The sequence below is a fragment of the Lactuca sativa genome, chromosome 3 (assembly GCF_002870075.4).
Source record: "Lactuca sativa cultivar Salinas chromosome 3, Lsat_Salinas_v11, whole genome shotgun sequence".
Lineage (NCBI taxonomy): Eukaryota > Viridiplantae > Streptophyta > Magnoliopsida > Asterales > Asteraceae > Lactuca > Lactuca sativa.
Genome location: NC_056625.2, coordinates 60,634,199 through 60,655,741, shown reverse-complemented (window position 1 = coordinate 60,655,741; position 21,543 = coordinate 60,634,199). Strand labels below are relative to the sequence as shown.

The 21,543-nt window shown below is 40.4% G+C and overlaps 1 protein-coding gene across 1 annotated transcript; it reads right to left on the bottom strand.

Annotated features, from left to right (window-relative positions):
• Positions 1 to 9,828: 9,828 nt before the first annotated feature.
• Positions 9,829 to 10,269, bottom strand: LOC111877112 (uncharacterized). The gene has a single exon (XM_023873652.1). It carries the CDS (start codon positions 10,267 to 10,269, stop codon positions 9,829 to 9,831), a length of 441 nt encoding a protein of 146 aa, XP_023729420.1.
• Positions 10,270 to 21,543: the final 11,274 nt, after the last annotated feature.

The following is a 21,543-nucleotide window of genomic DNA, read 5'->3' as shown; positions in this document are numbered from 1 at the left end:
TGATTTATTTGACATAGAACTTAATCGAACACATCAATTCAGTTCTGACCGGGCCCGGCACATAAGTCAAATCAAATCATCGAGCGGCCGAGATATCGCTTTTACCTTATTAGATAAAAGTTACAGATAAACTTCGACTTATATGCGTTTACTTATTCATTTACCAACTATACACAACAATACGTTTTATAACACCAAGTTACTGATGCGTTTTCGTATTATCAATGTACAATCAATTAACAAATAATAAACCATATATCTAGGTTTTAAGACTATATGATATTATCGTCTTGCGATCACCTTTTATATCTTATTCCATAAGGTGATTCCAGCAAGCGCGGGTTTATTCCAATGCTCAAAACTAGTTCATAAGCACTCATGAACGTTGCAGCAATCCTTTGCTATGTCTAACACCATTTAGACATTCTACACACCAATTCACGACAATCTTCTTTCATATCTACTTCCAACATATGAACGATTGTGGACCATTTGAATAATTTGATTATTCCTAATAACCTCAATTATTCTGGAAGTCAAAACATGCAAAGTGAAACAATAGCTAAACAATTAACATAAGATAGTAACATTACTCATAAATAAAAATCCTTTATTTAATCATCAAATGTCAATTACATTTATCTATTACACGTTTCTAATACTATCTAATCTATGCTAATATCATCCTTCAGCCCAATACTCCTAGCATGCTGCAAGTGCTTAACCCTACTCAGTCCCTTCGTAAGCGGATCTGCTGGGTTATCTTCTGATGATATCCTCTTCACTACGAGTTGTCCTTCTTCTACACGATGTCTAATGAAGTGATACTTTCTGTCGATATGTCTTGATCTACCATGATCCCTTGGTTCCTTGGTTAAGGCAACCGCACCTTCGTTATCACAGAAAATCTCCATTGGCTCCTTTATGGCAGGTACGACTCCAAGATCACCGATGAAGTTCTTTAGCCATATTGCCTCCTTCGACGCCTCGCTCGCTGCAATGTACTCTGATTCGCACGTTGAATCAGCTACGGTTTCCTGCTTGGAACTTTTCCATGTCACTGCTCCTCCATTTAGGGTAAAGACCCAGCCCGACTGTGAACGGTAGTTGTCCCTGTCGGTCTGAAAACTGGCGTCACTATACCCTCGCACCTTCAAGTCATCACTTCCTCCGAGGACTAAGAACCATTCCTTCGTCCTCCGAAGGTACTTAAGGATATTCTTCACCGCAATCCAATGTGCTTTGCCAGGATTCCCTTGATATCTGCTAACCATGCTCAAAGCGAAGGCTACATCAGGGCGAGTACAAGTCATAGCGTACATGATTGAGCCAACTGCGGAAGCATATGGTATTTGGCTCATTTCTGCTATCTCAGCTTCGGTACTCGGACTTTGAGTCTTACTCAATTTGGCATTACTTTGTATCGGTAGTTCTCCCTTCTTTGAGTTTTCCATACTAAAACGTTTTAGTACCTTCTCTAAGTAAGTATTCTGACTAAGTCCAATTAGTCTCTTACTTCTTTCTCTTATTATCCTTATTCCCAAAATGTAAGAAGCTTCTCCGAGGTCCTTCATAGCGAAGCACTTCCCGAGCCAGGACTTAACTTCCTGCAGAGTCGGGATGTCGTTTCCTATGAGTAATATGTCATCGACATATAGAACGAGGAAGCTTACTATACTCCCACTGGCTTTGACATATACACAAGATTCGTCTTCGCTTCGTACAAATCCAAACTCTTTGACTTTCTCATCGAAACAAAGATTCCATCTGCGAGATGCTTGCTTAAGTCCATAAATGGACTTCTCAAGCTTACACACTCTATTCGGATGCTTCGGATCCACAAACCCCTCTGGCTGAGCCATGTAAACATCCTCAGCCAACTTTCCGTTAAGGAAAGCGGTCTTGACATCCATTTGCCAAATCTCATAATCATGAAATGCGGCAATTGCTAACATCACTCTAATAGATTTAATCTTCGCAACTGGTGAGAAGGTCTCATCATAGTCAACTCCGGGAGTTTGAGTAAAGCCCTTCGCGACCAATCGCGCTTTATATGTGTGTACGTTCCCATCCACGTCGGTCTTCTTCTTGAAGATCCATTTGCACCCAACGGTCTTACGTCCGGGCACGTAATCAACCAAATTCCAAACTTGGTTATCATACATGGATTGGATCTCGCTATCCATTGCCTCTTTCCACTTTACAGACTCCGGGCCTGCCATGGCTTCCTTGTAGCTATTAGGTTCATCAAGATTTACTAGTGTACCATCACTAATATACGTGTCCCCTTCGGTAGTAATATGAAAGCCATAGAACTGGGGATGAACTCTAACTCTATCGGAACGTCTAAGAGGTAAGGATTCGTCAATTGGTTCAACCGGAGTTTCCTCCTCGGGTTGAGTGCCAGCGGTAGAGGTTCCTTCATCCATCGACTCTTGAATCTCTTCAAGTTCGATTTGCCTCCCACTGTCTCCTTGGCTTATGAGTTCTCGCTCTCGGAAAACTCCTCTCCTCGCAACGAAGACAACATTGTCCTTCGGTCTATAGAAGAGATATCCAAAGGATGTCTGCGGGTAGCCGATGAAAATACATCGCTCACTTCGGGGTTCAAGCTTGTCGTGAGTATCTCGTCTTACGAAAGCCTCGCAACCCCAAACCTTGATATGTGCCAACGAGGGAGCTCTCCCTGTCCACATCTCGTGAGGTGTTTTGGCAACCTTCTTCGTAGGGACTCGGTTAAGGATATGGGCGGCAGTCTCTAAGGCATACCCCCAAAAAGAGATTGGTAGTGAAGCACGACTCATCATAGAGCGAACCATATCCAATAAGGTTCGATTACGCCTTTCTGTCACACCATTTAACTGCGGTGTCCTAGGAGGCGTCAATTGCGAAACTATTCCACACTCCTTGAGATAATCGTGGAATTCAAGACTTAGGTACTCTCCTCCTCGATCGGATCGAAGCATCTTGATTTTCCTGCCCAATTGATTCTCCACTTCATTCTTGAACTCTTTGAACTTTTCAAAGGTGTCTGACTTTTGCTTGATTAAGTAGATATATCCATATCTACTATAGTCATCGGTAAAAGTCACATAGAAGCGGTTCCCATCCTTCGTGGTTGATCTAAACGGTCCACATACATCGGTATGTATTAGGTCCAATAGACCTTCGCCCCTTTCACAAGTACTCGTGAAGGGCGACTTAGTCATCTTTCCAGGCAAACAAGACTCGCATGTGTCATCTTCCCTAAGGTCGAATGAGTCCAACACTCCATCCTTTTGGAGTTGGGCTATGCGTTTCTTGTTGACATGTCCAAGACGACAATGCCACAAGGAAGCTTTATCCATACTAGTGGAAGAATCAATATTCAAAACATCATTTCCAAAGTCATCAACAATCATAACAGTTTCATATATTCCATTGCATGGTATAGCTTCAAAGTAAAAGACACCATTTAGATAAGCCAAAATAGAACCATTCTCATTATTAAAAGAAAATCTAAATCCTTGTCTAAATAAACCATGAAATGAAATGATGTTTCTTGCCATTTCTGGCGAATAGCAACAATTGTTCAAATCTAAAACTAAACTATTCCTAAGCACTAAGGAATACACTCCAATCTTGGTTACAGGCGACGATCTTCTGTTCCCCATGATTAGATTGATCCTTCCTTGCTCCACATCCCTACTTCTTCTTAGTCCCTACACATTAGAACAAATGTGATAACCACAACCGGTATCAAGAACCCAAGAAATAGCATGATTAGAATCGTTAGATTTGATTGTATATATACCTACGAAAGATGGCTTGATCTTTCCTTCTTTGATTGCTTGCAGGTAATCCGGGCAGCTTCTCTTCCAATGTCCTATCTTGTGGCAGTGGTGACACTCTGCCTCCTTCGGGTTAGAGCAGGGCTTGGCGGGATCAACTTTGGTCCCACTAGAAGAGGCACCATCTCGGGCTTTCACCTTGCGATAGTTCTTCGATGAAGCTTTCCTCTTCTTTCCCTTCCCTTGTCCAATAGCCAAGACAGGAGCAGCGGGCGGATTGGGAGTAGGTGCAACAGACTTGTCTTTAAAGTTGCTCTCAGCAACCCTCAAGAGACCTTGGAGCTTGCTTAGGGTGACCTCTTCTTTGTTCATGTGGTAGGTCATCCTAAATTGATTGTACATCGGAGGCAAAGAGTGAAGCACCATGTCGATCGCCAAGTCTTCACCGAAGTCAACATTTAACTTGCGAAGGCGGTCGACATACCTTTGCATCTTTTGCAAGTGCACGGTAAGAGATTCTCCATGACCCATCTTCGCGGAAATCATGTTAGTGAAAATTTCGTACCTCTCTTGTCTCGCGTTTTGGTGGTACCTTTCCAATAAGTCTTGGTGCATCTCGTACGGGTACATGTCCTCGTAGGACTTTTGGAATTCGGAGTTCATGGTGGCGATCATGATGCAATGTACCTTCGTTGCATCTCGCTCATGAGTTTCAAAGGCGGTGATTTCGGCTGGAGTAGCGATTTCGGTGTTGATTTTCTCGAGCTTCTCATCAAGGACATACTCTTTGTCCTCATAGCGAGCAATGGTGCGAATGTATCTTATCCATTCGCTAAAGTTCGTTCCATCGAAGGTGACCTTTTGGCAAAGGCTCATCAATGTGAAAGAACTAGCAGCAGCGTTGTTTGCGTTCGACATCTACAATTAGAAAAGGACAAAGATAGATTAGAATAAGAATCCCTAATTATCACCCAATAAGAAAATTAGGGCTAGGATCCAACAATAACATTTACATACTAGAAAAGGGATGTCGTAATCTAACATGCAAATAAATTGAAGGTAAGTGAATGACGATTCACTAATTCTCCATCACGAAACTTAAACTATTAGTCCTAAGTGTTTTTGAGAATTCCTAGGTTCGGATGAGATTCATTGAAACTATTCAATGGCATGTTTAAATCTCGATATGCCCCTCTTGTTTGTGACTGGGATGCCGAGGATCACAAAGCGGGTGTGAATTACCATGCAAATTCACATGGCGCCTTCATTGTAACAATCACCTATTCAATGTGCCGGTAAACCACACACGCTCCATTGAACTATGATAAACAACGAATCACCCTTTGCCACCTTCGCTTAGAACCAATTAGTGTGCCGGTAAACCACACACGCTCCACTAACATCTTAGCAAGGTGCAAAGTGTAATTTCATGGGATTGCATCAATTCACTTTTCCTAAAGTAACTAGGATTGGGAAATTTTGAAATATGTGTAGTTACTTGTATTTCTTATTATACTTTTAATGAGAGGATGAGGTTGCCCTATCCTACCCGTTCGGCTAACGACCCTCCACCAATCAAGCAAGCGGTGGGTGTGAGTGTACACCCATTAAGCGCCATTTTATAGGCCGCAACCTTATACCCACCTTATAGATCGGCTTCGTGAATGAGGCCTACTAACGGTAAGACTAGCATTTAGTTATACATATATATATTATTCTAGTAATATCATATTAGTATAGGGTTGTATTTTAAAACTTTTAAAATCTAGGGTTTGAAATTTAAGTTGTCTAAATTAAAACTTTTAATCACAAAAGTAAATTTCAAATCATGAGGGTAGGTTTTTAAACATTTAAAACATGGAGGATCAAATAACAAATAATTCCAATTAACAATTAATATCCTAATTATCTATATTTGATTTATTCAAGATTTCTTTTAAGATAATTACCAAAATAATTAAAATAATTAATTAATTATCATATAAGGAAATTAAATATTTAATTAGTTGATAATTACCTTTAACTAGATCAAGATAATAGTTATATTTATCAGAAAAACGAATTAATGTTGATCTAATTAGTTTATGGTAAGTTAAGATAAGATAAACACAAAGAAATCCCGAATCTGGCCATTCCTGACGCCTGGACTCGCCGAGTGCACAAATGGACTCGCCGAGTCAGGCCTACTCGCCGAGTCCACTTTGAGACTCGCCGAGTCCATGACTCAGAAACCAAAAATTCGAATTTTGCAGGTTTGTTTCAGTTAATCAAGCAACAATTTACAGAAAACCAAGCTAGGCTCTGATACCACTGATGGGTTTTAGCCATAAGAACTTTCCTATGTGCGCATGCAAAACCCTAATGCTTGGATCTAGGCTTTCTAATAAACATGCTTTGAATCCAAGACTTCTGATTACTAATTAGGTTAAACAAGAACATTAAAACAGATCTAGAATCATACCTTTGAGTTCCTTGTTGATCTTGAGGTCTTGGAGCTTCTAGAGTCACAAATGTCACTCCTCTAATGGCTTACAAACACCAAAGCAAGGAGGATGATTTAGGAGAGAGGAGAGGGGAGGAATTCGACCAGAGTTCTCTTGCTTAATCAGAAGTGTCGAATTCCCTATGCCATGGGGTCTATTTATACTTGTAGATTCCTTAATGATTACAGATAAGTCCCTATCAGATAATCTTCTCTTAAGGCTATCCAAATCCATTCCTAGATAAGCATATGGACGATTTTAGCTATCCTAATCCTCTTAGAATTCGTCCATAGTATATCCAAATGGATTTACAGTTTAAAGCTTAACTATCAAACAATTGACAGTTTATACCCCTTTATTTAATTAATCTCTTTAAGTCACCAAATTAATTCTAGTTAATTCTATGACTTATATTAATCAAATAACAAATATATTATTCATTATATTATTCCCATAATATATTAATAATATTTATTCTCTCTTAATAAATCATCCTATCAAGTTGCTATGGTGAAGGCAACCCAAAAGGACCATGCACAACCGGATATAGTTACAGCCTTAGACACTATTCCAACAGCATGTTCATGTAAATTTGTTGAACTGCATAGCTAATGTCCAGGCATGTAAAAGTGAGATATTGAAGGGCTCCTGGTAGCTACCTAAATTTTGTCGGATTCTCCAAAAGTTCGCCGGTTTTTGCGCTACTTTTTCCTGATGAGTCAACCGGTGTTGGAAGAGGTTTGAAATTTTCGAAGCCTGCTCTTTTTAGAATTTCCGTAGCATATTTTTGCTGTGAAAGGAACATCGAACCTGCAGATTGGCGTGTGACTGCAATACCCAGAAAAAACTTAAGCGCCCAAGGTCTTTCATTGCAAACTCCTTCGCAAGGAGGCCCATTAATTTATGTCGTAGAGAATCGGAGGATGTCACAAGAAGAATATCATCCACATATAACAATAAGTAGGCGGTATCACCTCCATGTCGGTAGATGAATAGTGAATGATCGGAGCAACTATGTTGGAACCCAATTTGGAAGGTGTATCCAGCGAACCTTTGATACCACGCTCTCGGGGCTTGTTTTAGACCGTACAGGGACTTCTTTAAGAGACATACATGGTTGGGAAATTATGTGTCGCGAAATCCCATTGGTTGATGCATATAAACTGTTTCATCCAAAGGCCCATGAAGAAATGCGTTTTTGACATCTAATTGGTGAATTGGACAAGATTGAGAGAGAGCGATGGTATGCACGGTTCTGATGATTACTGGCTTGACCACCGGACTAAATGTTTCTCCACAATCCACGCCTATCTGTTGAGATCTCTCGTCACAAACTAACCGTGCCTTATATCTTTCCACTGTACCATCAGATTTCATTTTGTGGCGAAAAATCCACATACTCCAGACAATGTTCATGTGAGGATGTCTAGGTACAAGCTCCCATGTCTTATTGTCGATAAGTTCCCAAAATCCATCAAGCATGGCGTTCTACCAATCCAAATTGTTCAAGGCTTCGGTTGGGTTTTTGGGAATGGGAGATATAAGAGTGGGAGGCATGGATGTTAAAGTTACATTTAGATTTGGAGATTCCGGACATGCTACAGGTTTTTATGGTACGGGTAGGAATATTGGAGGTGATGATGGGTTCGGTGGTGTTGGTGATTTCTGTGGTGTTGGTGGTTTCTGGGATGGGTTCGGTGGTGTTGGTGGTTTCTGTGGTGTCTGAATGTCCAGGTTGTTTGGGGCGCAAGCTATAGGTGAATTGTATGGGAGGTTTGAGAAGTCTTGAAGGGGCTGGTGGTGTTGTTGGGTGGGGGCGATGTTGGAGTATTATCGGTGGGAGAACTAAGCCACGTTAGAGGGTGATGTGGTTCATCGGTGAATATGGAGTAGTTAGGATGTAAAGGAGAGGAACGTTGAAAGGGAAAAGAATGTTCGTCAAACATGACATGGCGAGATGTAATGATTTTCTGTTTAGATGAATCGGAACACATGTACCCACGGTGGTCGTCACCGAGGAAGACACAAGGATGGGAGCGAGGTTGAAGTTTATGAATGGTTATAGAGCTTAGGAGAGGGTAGAAAAGGCAACCGAAAACCCTTAGGTTAGAGTATGAGGGATGGCGATGGTAAAGTTTATGAGTGGGTGTGTCGTAAGAAAGCACTTTGAATGGAAGAATATTGAGCAGATAGGTAGCATGGGAAAGAGCATAGTGCCAGAAGTGGGAAGGAACTTGGGAGTGTGATAGAGTGGTCCGACAAGAGAAACGAAAGTTGATGCCATGTTGAAAGGAAAACTTGTGGAAGAGTGTGTTGTCGTACTCTCTTCCGTTGTCACATTGTATTCACTTGATATTTTTATCAAATTGTGGTTGTATAAGAGTATGAAATTTTCGAAAAGTAAGGAAGACTTGTGATTTATGAGATAAGGGAAAAGTCCATAGAAAGTTTGTGTAATCATCCAAGAAAAGTAAATAATAATTGTGACCACCGGATGAAAGTACCGAGGAGGTCCAAACATCACTATGTATAATATCAAATAGGGAAATAGTAATAGAACTAGATGAATGAAATGGTAATTTGATATGTTTACCCAAAACGCATGGTTCTCAAATAGAAAATGACAATTTCGTTTTAGAAGGAAAAGACAAAGATTTATTTAAAGAGCTAAGGACATCAGCCCCGGGGTGACCCAAGCGATAGTGCCAAAGATCTCTTGTGATGGCTGCAAAAGTTGTTGGATGAGTGAGTTGAGAAGGATGCGTGAGAGCAAGAGGATAGAGATCATCGTGGCTATTGCATCGAAGGAGTGGCGTACATGTCCGCAAATCCTTCACATGAAAACCATAGGGGCCAAACCAAATAGATATTTGGTTATCTTTTGTGAGTCTACAGATAGAAACTAAATTTTTAATAAGATGAGGAACATGAAGAATATGGTTGAGTTTAAGAGGAGGCAAAAGGGTGGGGTAATGTGTGGTTACTGGTACCTTGGATTGGAAGATGCGCGCCATTACCTACAATGATATTCCTAAAAATACCTTTATTTACATAAGAGGAGAGAATACTTGAGTTGTTTAACATGTGTGAGGTCGCGCCCATATCCATGTACCAGTTCTAGTTCGGTGGATGGAGGCTCATGGTATGAAATGCTTGTTCCAAGTCAGTTGGGGTATAGGAATTTTCAGATGTGGCATATGCATGCTGTGTAGAAGGTCTTGGACCCAACAAACCTGGAGCAGTGGACCGGAGCTAGTTGGTTGGGTAGGGACAAGGTGGTGTGTGTGTGTAGGAGGCGACGAATATGGAGCAACCCAAGGTTGGGAGAAAGGAGATAAAGAGTGGGAAGTTGACCATTGTTGGGTGTAGGGAGAAGGCCACAGTGGCTGCTGTTGGCCACGACCCACAACGAAGTTACCGCCTCCCCTTCTCCCACAACCACGACCACGTCCGCCCCTTCCACAGCCACGTCCCCTGTTGATGTTGCTATTGTTGTTTGAATCTTGAACCTGGTAGGTAGGGCGTGTGTTGTAGGAGGTTTGAGTATTAAGATTTGTTGCATCAGTTGTAGCCGATTAGGCTGCATTATTATCCTTTCTAGTTTCTTCCAGAATAAGGCGGGAACGGGCCTCATAGAAATCCGGGAGAGGTTTCGTTTGTTGTATCATCATGGCAATTCCTTCATAAGACTCAGTAAGGCCAACAATTAGTTGCAAGACAAGGCATTGATTTGAAACCGGTGAACCCACGTTAGAAAGTTGATCAGATAACATCTTGAGGGCTTGGCAGTATGCTGAACAGTTTGGGAATATTGCAAGTTTGATGGTGACCAGTTTGTGTTCGAGATAGAGTGCCTGTTCTTTTTTATTATCTTGAAAACTACTTTCAAGGGCAGTCCAAGCTTGTGTAGTAGTGGATTTGGGTTTAAGAATAGTTTGGAGGAGGTCATTTGAGATGGTGATGTATATCCATTGGATGATAATGGCATCAAGACGACTCCAAAGATCTGTAGACATGACTGGAGGAGGTTGTTTGCCATCTACAGTAGCAGTGGATTCGACTTTAGGTTGAATGTGATCAATTACTTCAAATACACGACATTGAATCTTGAAGAGTTCAGCCTAGGAGGTATATTGTGCATTCTCCATCTCGAGAGTGATCGGAATAAAGTTCCGAATGTTGGTGATCATGAGAGCGGGGTGAAGTTTTTCTGCCATATAACACACGGAAGATTTTATCAACTATCAAAAAGCAAGTGATACATCAGTTTCATCTTTTTTCTTTATCTCTTCAAGAAAATCTGAATTTGATAGATTTGTTGTTCTTCAGTTAGATTTTTATTAGATCTCCATACAATCTTGCTTCTGTTGAAACTTGTTTTCTAATGCTTTGACTGATTACTTAAGGTATTTCCCAAGTTGTTGAAATGAAAAGTAATCATCAAATAATCAAACATAGTAGAAATACAAAAAAAAAAGTTGTAACTTTTTGAGTAAATTACACGAATGGTCCCTATGGTTTAGGGTAATTTGCGCATTTGGTCCCTAATTTATTTTTTAACTCGGAAGATCCCTATTGTTTGTTTTTGTTAAGCGCTTGGTCCCTTTCATACATAAAAAGACTATTTTGCCCTTGATTTTTTAATTTATTTAAATAAATACACCCCTAACCCCACCCCTCTCACCTTACCTTACTTACCCCGTCATTTTTTCCTATTTAAATAATAGTCATTTTAGGTAAGACAGAGACCAAGCGTGTAAGAAAAACAAACAGTAGGGACTAAGCGCGTAACAAAAACAAAAAGTAGCGAGCTTCCGAGTTAAAAGAATAAGTTAGGAATCAAACACACAAATTACCCCAAACCATAGGGACCATTTGTGTAATTTACTCTAACTTTTTTGATTTTGTACTTGAGAAATACCCGAAAGCACTGGAGTTATGTTGCTATAGATACTGCAAGGTCAGATAAAAGTTCATTAGGTAATTGTTTTAGTTTGGTCATACCAGCCAATAGCATCATTAATTTCAACCTACACATAAATTTTATATAGTAAAATTCAGAAATTTTGTTTATATCAATTGAAAAATGTAAGATAATAACTTCATGATGACTTATAGTGAAGTGAAGGAAGGCTCAGCCATTGTCATGCCGGAAAATGCTCAATTGATGAGGATTTATCATTGGATTTTACAAATGTAGAAAATACTTGATACAGAACTTGATAAACTTGAACTCAACTCTTGATATAAGTTTCAGGGGGGGGGGGGGGGGGGTATGTTTTCACTTCTAATATTTTTGTTCAATAAGATTAAAAAAACCAGGAAATAAAAAACAAAAAGTAAGTAATTGATTAATGGAAGAGGATCAATTGACCAGTCGTTTGAGAAGTTGAAAGTGAATTTATTGTTGGAATAGTGTCTAAGGCTGCAACTATATTAGGCAAATATTTGACCCGGTTGTGCATGATCCTTTTGGGTTGCCTTCACCATAGCAACTTGATAGGATGATTTATTAAGAGAGAATAAATATTATTAATATATTATGAGAATAATATAAAGAATAATAATATTGTTATTTGATTAATATAAGTCATAGAATTAATTTGGTGACTTAAAGAGATTAATTATATAAGAGGGTATAAACTGTCAATTGTTTGATAGTTAAACTTTAGACTGTAAATCCATATTGATAGGGATTGGGCGGATTCTAGAAGCTAGGGATAGCCTTAAATCGTCCAAGGTTATCTAAGGAATGGATTTGGATAGCTTTAAAAGAAGATTATCCAACTAGGGTTCAGGTTGTAACCCTTAAGGAGTCTACACGTATAAATAGACCCTATGGCATAAGGAAATCGGCACTTGATCTAAAGTAGAGAACCCCTGGCCGATTTCCTCCCCTCTCCTCTCTCCCAAATCATCCTCCTTGCTATTTGGTGTTTGTAAGCCATTAGAGGAGTGACAATTGTGACTCTAGAAGCTCCAAGACAACAAGATCAAACAAGAGATTCAAAGGTATGATTCTAGATCTGTTTTAACATTTTTCTTATACCTAATTAGTTATTAGACGTCTTGGATTCAAAGCATGTTTAATTAGAAAGCCTAGATCCAAGCATTAGGGTTTTGCATGCGCACATAGGAAAGTTCTTATGGCTAAAACCCATCATTTATATGAGTAAAAGTTTGATTGTGAAACATGCTTTTTCTGAAATCTAATTGTTTGAACACTTACCAGTCTTGCTTTCCAATACGACCCTCCAAAGCCAAATGTAAACAACTAAAATGTTAAATGAAACATCATGAGTAAGAAGGTTGTGTCGTTGATGTTGAAAAAGTAATCTTACCGGTTCTTTAAAGAATTTCAACGAGCATTTGATGTGCATCTACAAATATGTAAGATTTGAACAACAAAAACAATGTAACAATCTCCAAATTAGTTCTTTCACAAATTAGGTTTATCCCAAAATTAGAAGAGGAAATTTCATGATTGATTAAATAGGAAACACCTACCAAGGACATTCACATGGAGTTGATGAATAATAGAAGAAAGCGGCACTGGTTACTGAAGCTTTTGCCGACGATAAAGTGCCATGTAGGACCATGATTTCTTTTATCAAATTCTCCTTCTCCACATTGCAATTTCAAACTCCTACACATGCGTAACCGAAACAACGGTTGTATGAAAGAGAATTTCATAGAAAGTTGAGTGAAGAGAAAGGAATCACGAAGGCAGGAGTTCAAAAGACGAAACAAATATAGTGAATTGAAATAAGAGGAAATGAAGAGGACGCAAAATAGGTTTTATATAAGAAAAAGATAACGGTGTGAAGCAATTGCAGCAACTGATACCTGAGAGTTGGATTTCTTGGGAAGGGCGACACCTTCTGATCGTTTAAGGTGCAATCGATTCGTCCAGAGATGATGATATAGTGGATTTTGGAACAGAGGAAACGAAGAGGACGCAAAATCGATAGGAAACCGAGGGCCCTTGATCATCAGAACGAGGAGCATTGGTGGAGCGGTGGTAGGGAGTTAGACCGGTGGTCGCTACAGAGAAAAGCAGAGTAGGTTGTGGATGAATGAGACCCGTAAGATAGGATATTTCAGAGAGGTGGCGTGGAAGGATCTGGAGGCGGTGCGTTTTGACAAAGAATATACATAATGTCAAAAAATAACCCCTTATAAAAACCAAGACGAAATTGCACCTACACCAATAAATAGGGGGCATTTCTGCCAACCCCTTAGGAAGTTTACTCTTCCTAAGGGTGGATAACTTTAATATATATATATATATATATATATATATATATATATATATATATAATTATCAAAATAATAATCAAAGTAAGGGTAAATCTGAACATTTTTTAAAACTTAAGGGCAAATCCGAACATTTTTGAAAACTCAAGGGCTTTACTGGCATCCGGTAACTAGTAGGTTACCTGAAAACCAGCTACAATGGTATAAATAAACAAATTAAACAGAACATCGGACTTTAATGGACCTAAAATACGTCCAAGGATAAAACCGATATTTTTCTGAAAACTTAAGGGCGTTTATGTCATTTTCCCTATTGTATAAGGCCAACATAAGGAATGAGTAGCCACTCTTGAGAGGGTGAGTATAGGATGTATGTGTATCCTAGTAGTTTGGGCTTGGTGATCGGGTGATCCATGAAGATCCTTTGAGACAAATATGGATAGGTGTGGAAGGTAGTATGGGCCCAATCTACTAGAAGTACATGACCCGTATGCGTATCGATAAATTTACACACACTAAGGATTTAGTGATTCCTTAATGTTGTAGTAGTATTAATTGTGGCTTTTATGAGGTATTTTATGTTGTTTTCAGTATGACGATCACTAGAAGTTTGGGATTAGGAGCTGACGGTCCAAAGAGGCCATGTTTTACAGATGATGAGATTACTTGAGATGATCACCACATATGTGACTATGGATTTTTGAGAGGTGATCTTAGAGGTATTTGGATCTATTAATACTGCCATGATCGATCTGTTTGAGGAGCGCTATACTCCCGTCACTGAGGCTTTTGTTGCTGTAACTACTACTGTCATTGTTGTTGCTGGAGTTCAATGGAGAGGGACAGTTCAGTACCAGGACTTCGGTTGTACGAAGCCCAAGGAGTTCGATGAGGTTAAGGACCCGATTTTTTCCATGAGGTGGCTATCTGATGTGGAGGGTTGTTTCTTCACTTGCTCGTTCCTAGAGTACCAAAAAGCCAAGTTTGCCTTGAAGCTTTTTTCTTTTGGGGGTGAAGGACTCGTGGAAGCTTGTGACCAGTGCTTATTCTCCTATGGAGAAGGCCGTAGTGACATGGGAGTAGTTCACAGAGATGTTCCGTACAGAGTATGTTCCATTAGTTGAGAGGGAGAGGTTAGCCTAGGAGTATCTGTCGCTGAAGCAGAAGACAGAGTTGGTGACATAGATCACCAAGATCTTTACTGAGAGATCCCTTTTCTACCCTGAATATATTGCTTCGGAGCATGTTCCGATGTCCTGCTACTTGATACTTGAGCATGATCAAGATGGAGATCCACGAGTTTGTGTCGACCCAGATGTATAGTTCCCTCTCCGAGTTGTAGTCTTTTGGTCGGATGAGAGAGATTGAGATTGACCCAGACCAAAGAGATGAGGCAAACCCCAGTTTAGACACAACCAACATCAAAGCCATTTAAGCTCGCTGATTCACAATCCAGAGGACAGAGGGGTGGCACTTGTGGCAAGTGCAGGAAGATGCTTGACGGAGCATGCTGATTAGCTACTAGGTGCCACAAATATGAAAAGGAGGGGCATTATGTGAGGGATTGTTGTTAGCAGGCTCCACTATCGAGTACCAGGATTTGTTACAACTATGGTCAGGTTGGCCATGTGAAGGTTAACTATCCCTTGCTTGCTACTAGACTAGTGCATGCGCCAGCCCTGACTACTTTGAGGATTACATATGGATGCTAGGGGAGGGCCAAGGCCCCGAAGAGCATGAGTCATGCTTTTCAGCTCATAGTAGAAGAGGCCAGGACGACGCCTGATGTTGTTACCGATATGTTTTCATTTATTATTAAGTTATGTTATTTCCCATATGCTTATGATTGTCTTTCTTCTAGGTACCTTCTTTGTGAATTCCTTGCTTGCTCTTGTGCTTTTTAACTCGGGTGCGAGTCGGTCCGTTGTGTCTCGGCCCTTTAGTAGAGATTTCTATATGACTCTTTAAGAGTTGAAGTGCCCTTTGCAAGTTTCCATCGCCAACGAACACATGTTTTTTTTTTTTTTGCTTTGAGTGTTTTTTCGGATTGTACTTTGGAGATATTCAGGGTGTCTTCCCGATCGACTTGATTCTCATACCTATAAGGGATATGTGCGTGATTATAGGGATGGACTGCTGAGCAGATTTGGAGCCATGATTGACTATGAGAGATAGTTGGTGGTAGTTCGAACCCAAGTGGGGGAGAGTTGACCCTTTATGGTGAGGGCATCAGGTTGGTTCGACTTTTTGTTCAGCTGCCAAGGCTCGATAATATATTCAACATGGGTGTTTGGGTTATCTCATTTATGTGGTTGACAATCGGGATAAGGGGAGAGTTTCGGCTTCAGATGTACCAGTAGTTAGAGAATCCCCATATGTATTTCCCAAGGATTTACCCGGTGTGCCTCCCATGAGGCATGTAGAGTTTAGGATCGATTTGATCCCCGGTGCAGCCTTGATCGCTAAGGATCGTGTTGCCTTGAACCAATAGAGATGCATGATTTTTCCTCTCAGCTTCAGGAGCTTTTAGGCAAGCATTTTGTCAAATCGAGTAGTTCACCCTTGGGAGCACCGATTTTGTTTGTAAAGAAGAAGGATAGGTCTCATCGTATGTGCATAGATTATTGAGAGTTGAACAAGTTAATGATGAAGAATTGCTACCCACTCCCCAGGATTGATGATCTTTTTGATTAGTTACAGGGCGCATCTTGGTTCTCCAAAATTGATTTAAGGATGGGGCATCATCATATGAGAGTCAGAGAGAAGGATATGGAGAAGACATTGTTACGAACTCATTATGGTGTTTATGGTGATGCCGTTTGGGCTCACCAATGCACCAACCTCGTTCATGGATTTGATGAACCGAGTATGCAGGCCGATGCTTCACTGGTCGGTTATTATTTTCATGGGTGATATTCTGGTCTACTCCAAGACTAGGGAGTAGCACGAGGAGCATCTTTGGGAGTTACTTGGAGTACTGAGACAAGAGAGGCTTTATGCCAAGTTCTCTAAGTGTGATTTATGGTTATGATAATTCTAGTTTCCAGAACACCTCTTTAATCAAAACAGAATTACGGTCGACCCGGCCAAGATTGAGGCAGTGATGCAGTGGGAGGTCCCAAAGTCCCCATCTGAAATTAGGAGTCTTCTAGGGTTGGTTGGTTACTATCGAATATTCATTCAGGATTTCAACAACATTGTTGTTCCTCTAATCCACCCGACGAAGAAAATTGTGGATTTCCGTTGGGAGCTTAAGCATCAGGCTGGGTTTAAGACCATGAGGATGAAGTTATGTGAGGCCCCGATATTAACCCTTTCTGAGGGTTTTGATCATTTTGTAGTATTTTATGATGCGTTGATCACATGTTTAAGGGCGGTTCTCATGCAATGGGGTATGGTCATTGCGTATGCATCTAGGCAGCTGAAGCCTCATGAGGTTAGATACCCGACACATGATTTAGAGTTGGGGGCAATAGTTTTTGCCCTCAAGATTTGCAAACATTATCTATATGGGGTCCGTTGTACCATCAATATGGATCATAAGAGTATGACATATCTTATGGATCAGCCAAATCAAAACATGAGGCAACACGTATGGCTTGACGTGATTAAAGATTATGACTGTGCGATTCTATCTCATCCGGGGAAGGCCAATGTGGTCGCCGAAGCTTTGATTCGCAAGGAGGCTAGTAATTCTGAGTGAGATGTTTGTTTGAGGATGACCATCGACTCCTCACTCCTGGATTTGATTAGGGAGGCTCAGGTATCAGGATGAAGAATAGGAAGAAAGAGAAGATCAGTGGACATATTAGTAGGTTTTCCACCAATAGCTGTAGGCTATTAACCCAGTGTGGTCAGTTTTGGGTCCCAGTTTCTGGCGGTGTCCGTCAGACGGTGATGGAGGAGGCACACAAGTCGAAATTCTCGATCCACCCTGGAGCCATAAAGATGTATCGAGTCTTGAGACTTAACTATTGGTGGCCATACTTGACGAGGGAGATATCATGGTATGTGGAGAGATGCTTGACCTGTCAGATGGTCAAAGCTGAGCACCAGAGGCCGATGGAAAGTTCCAACCCTTGGAGGTTCCCATATGGAAATAAGAATGGATTACCATGGAATCCATCACCAAGTTGCTGAGGACGGCCAAAGGATTTGATGCAATTTGGGTTATCGTTGATCGTCTGACCAAGAATGCCAATTTTTTTTCCACTCAGGGGAGTTCTTTGGCCGAGAAAGTGGCAGATTTATACGTGCATGAGATTGTCTCTCGCCACAGTGTACTGGTCCCTATTGTATCTGATCACAATGTTCATTTTACCTCTCAGTTTTGGCAGAAATTTCATGAGGAGTGGGGTACGAGACTACATTTCAACATGATTTATCACCCTTACACTAATGATAAGAGTGAATGGACCACTCAGACGCTCGAGGATATGTTAAGGGCTTGTGTCGTCGATTTAGGTGGGGGTTGGGATTACTACCTTCCCCTAGATGAGTTTTGTTACAACCAAAACTATCACTCTAGTATTAGTGCACCGCTAATCGAGCTTATCTATGGGAGGAAGTGTCGTACACCAGTTTGCTGGGAGAGGTTGGCCACAGGGTCACGGGGATGCCTGAAGCGGTCTTTCAAATGACGGAGCTTATCCAACAGATTAGATAGCGGTTATGGACAGTGATTACAGACAACTCAAAGCCGAAAAAAGAGTTATGCTGATAGACGACGATCCGAGTTAGAGTTCCAGGTTGGGGATATGGTTTTACTGAAGGTATCACCCTGGAAGGGTGTTATACACTTCAGAAAGAGGGGCAAGTTGGGTTCCCAATTTATTGGACTATTTTGAGTCCTGGCGGACCTTCCTAAGGAACTTAGTGAGATTTACAACACCTTCCATGTTTCTCAGCTTTGGAAATGTGCGGTTGACGATTCAGTGCTGGTTCCTTTGGACGACATAGGTCGATGAACTCTTATGTGGAGAGATCGGTAGCTATTCTGGATAGGAAGACGAAGGCCTTGCGCAAAAAGGTGGTACCTTTGATCAAGGTTTAATGGCAACATAGGACATCTTCCAAGTGGATCTAGGAGCCCGATTCTTAGATGTGTGAGGATTATCCAAAGTTATTTGCAGTAGAGGATTTTGAGGATGAAATATAGTTCAAGTGGGGGAGAATTGTAACACCCAATCCTTCAGGTAAACTTCTTTCTTTATCGTAAGTTAAAGTTTGGAGTTTTGGTCATTACGTAGGGTGTACTACAACCTCCTACACAGCACGTAAGAGGGTAAATTGGGCACGGGGCTTAAGTGACTTACGCAAGGCATAGGTCTACCTACACAGCACGTAGTGGCCAAGAACAGAACCCTAATTTTGGGTTTTTAATCCATATTTAAAGGCTCTAATACCCTTGAGGCCTTTCCATCATCAACCTTCATCTTCCCAACGTTCCCTTTGAAAACCGACTTCCTATTTTGGTGTATTTTGAGCTTGAGAGTGTTTTGTGTGCATTTTGAAGAAATAAGAAGGTCGTGGAGTTTCTTGGAAGCTTGAATCAGCTTTGGATCCAAAATTTCCTTTCCATTATCCATATCTAGGAGGTATAAAGTCTCCACCTAGATGAGTAATTATAATAGATCTAGTTTATGCTTAAGAATTCCATGTTTTTGTCCCCATAACCTTGGTTATTATGAGGATGAGCTACTTTAGTCCATTAGGGTATCATTTTCAGTCAATTTTGAAGTTGTTAAGTCATAAAAGCGAGAGCTTGGTTACTCTCATCCATCCATGAATGAGATTTTGAGCTTTGAGTGCTTATTGGAATTAGGTTATGAGTTTGTGTCCTTGGTATGCATGAAAATGGATAAATTCAGAGACTTTATCCATTAAGAATTTCATCTAGTGTAGATCTGGAAGTTTGGTGGTTGAACCTTCTATATTAAAAGCTTAATGATTAAGTTGGGACCTAGCTTCTTAGACGGGGCATAATTCTGGCTAGGCAACATGTAGCATTATTTTTCCTCGATTTTGCCACCTTGGTCTCTATGCAGGGCGTAGAGCTATTGCGCATGGCGTAAGCTAGCTGAATGTTGACTTGTGACTTTTTGGTTGCTGACTTTGACCAAGTTTGACTTTAGGAAAAATGGTGTAATTTGAGTAGCAGATTGAGGATTGGTCCTTGTTTGTTGCATAGGTGACCCGTAGAGCCGGTATTTGTATTAGTGATCAGTTCAACTATCTTCTAGACTTTGAGGAGAGTTTTCATTACTATACTTGTGGGTTGAAGGCACCAATGCCAACCCGCTAGATTGTGTTATGTATTCTTGTGTATCGGATGTTGCTATGCTATAGTGATATGTTATATTGGTATATTTGTATGATTGCTTGGGTTAGCTGGTTATTTGTTTATGCACATATGTCGACATATTGTGGTTGGGTTGAGGCGATCCTCCTTTGGGCTGAAGGCCAAGATACCCGAGTAGGCCAATTGATACTGTAGGCCCAAGGGGACAGTCCAGTTGTAGGCCCAAGGGAGTGGTCTAGCTTATGTTATAGGCTTGAGAGCGGTCCAAATTATATCTGATGGTTCGGTAGCGGTCTAGTCTTGTGTTGTAGGCCTTGTTTGCGTGCATTGTATGTATTTTGCTATGTGGGGTTTATTGTGGGAACTCACTAAGCTTTGGGTTACCGTTTTTGTTTTTGGGTACTCTGCTTTTTATTACTATGTTTGGAGAGAATGTTTTGTATGACGTATGGTTCATGAAAATGGTTTTTGAAAGATAAAACTATCAGGATTTTTGGGACGTTACAGCTCATACAGCATAAGAATTTCCTATCAGAACTAGGGGTGCAACAGGAAGATTGTGTACTAAATTATGACAACAATTGGAAAAGAATATGATGTTTCATAGCAAGATGAATCATATTCAGATGAGGTACCATTTTATCAAATAATTGATAAGTGATGGTAATGTAAACTTAATGAATCACTGGCATAAAGAATCTAACATACATGTTCACCAAGGTGATGAAAATAAATAAGTTTAAGTTGTGTATGGGTTTAACTGAACTTCCAAATACTTTAGGAGAAGGCATGGATAGCAAAGGGAGATATGGATTAGGGAGTTCTAGATTGGATGGCTACATATTGCCATTAGGCAGACTACGTAAGCAAAAAATGCGTCATGGGCCAGATTCGTCGGAGTTTTTTAGGCCTAAGATTATTGGTATAGGTCAACTTGCTTCGATAAATAGAACCCTTACGAATTTGTGTAGCTCTCAGTAAGCAAAAAAGTGTCATTCACTAATCGTCAATAAAATATATCTCTCTTGTTTGCCTGCAGACGTAGCTCAATTTATCATATCGAGTGAACCACGTTAAATATTGTGTTCTAATTTCTTCTTTTCATTCTTACAATGTGTGCAAAAAATCATCATCGTTTTTCGAGGCGCGTAAAACCCAACATAAAACATGTCGACACCTTGCCCAACCTTAGTGCTACCAATGGTACTCTTGTAGTTTGACCGGCGGCCTTAAATATCTTGCTTTTACAAGGCTTGATATTACATATATAGTACAATATGCATGTCTTTTCATGTATGACCCTCACGATCCTTGTTTTCAGATCATGAAACACATACTTTGATACCTTCAAGGTATCCTTGATTATGGCCTTTGTATCACGTCATCATGCAGTTACAAACTTACAACTTATTTCGATGTTGATTGGGGCATGTCTTAGCTCACATTGACCAACCTATGGTTACTGTATCTTGATGATAATCTTATTTCATGGTCTTCAAAACTTCAACATACCATTTCACACTAAAGTGTCGAAGTCAAATACTTGGATGTGACCAATGCCTTGGTTGTAATGCCTTGGTCGAAATGCGTTGGTCGTAGCTGGTTGGTTACACAAGTTATTACTAGAGCTTCATGTGTCGTTAACTAAAGCAATGTTGGTTTATTGTCATAATGTCTAGACTGTTAACCTCTCGAAAATCCTATATAACACATGTGGAGTAAACACATCGAA

Coding starts and splice junctions, on each gene's coding strand:
- LOC111877112 (XM_023873652.1), bottom strand. CDS start 10,269: ATGTCTACAGATCTTTGGAGTCGTCTTGATGCCATTATCATCCAATGG.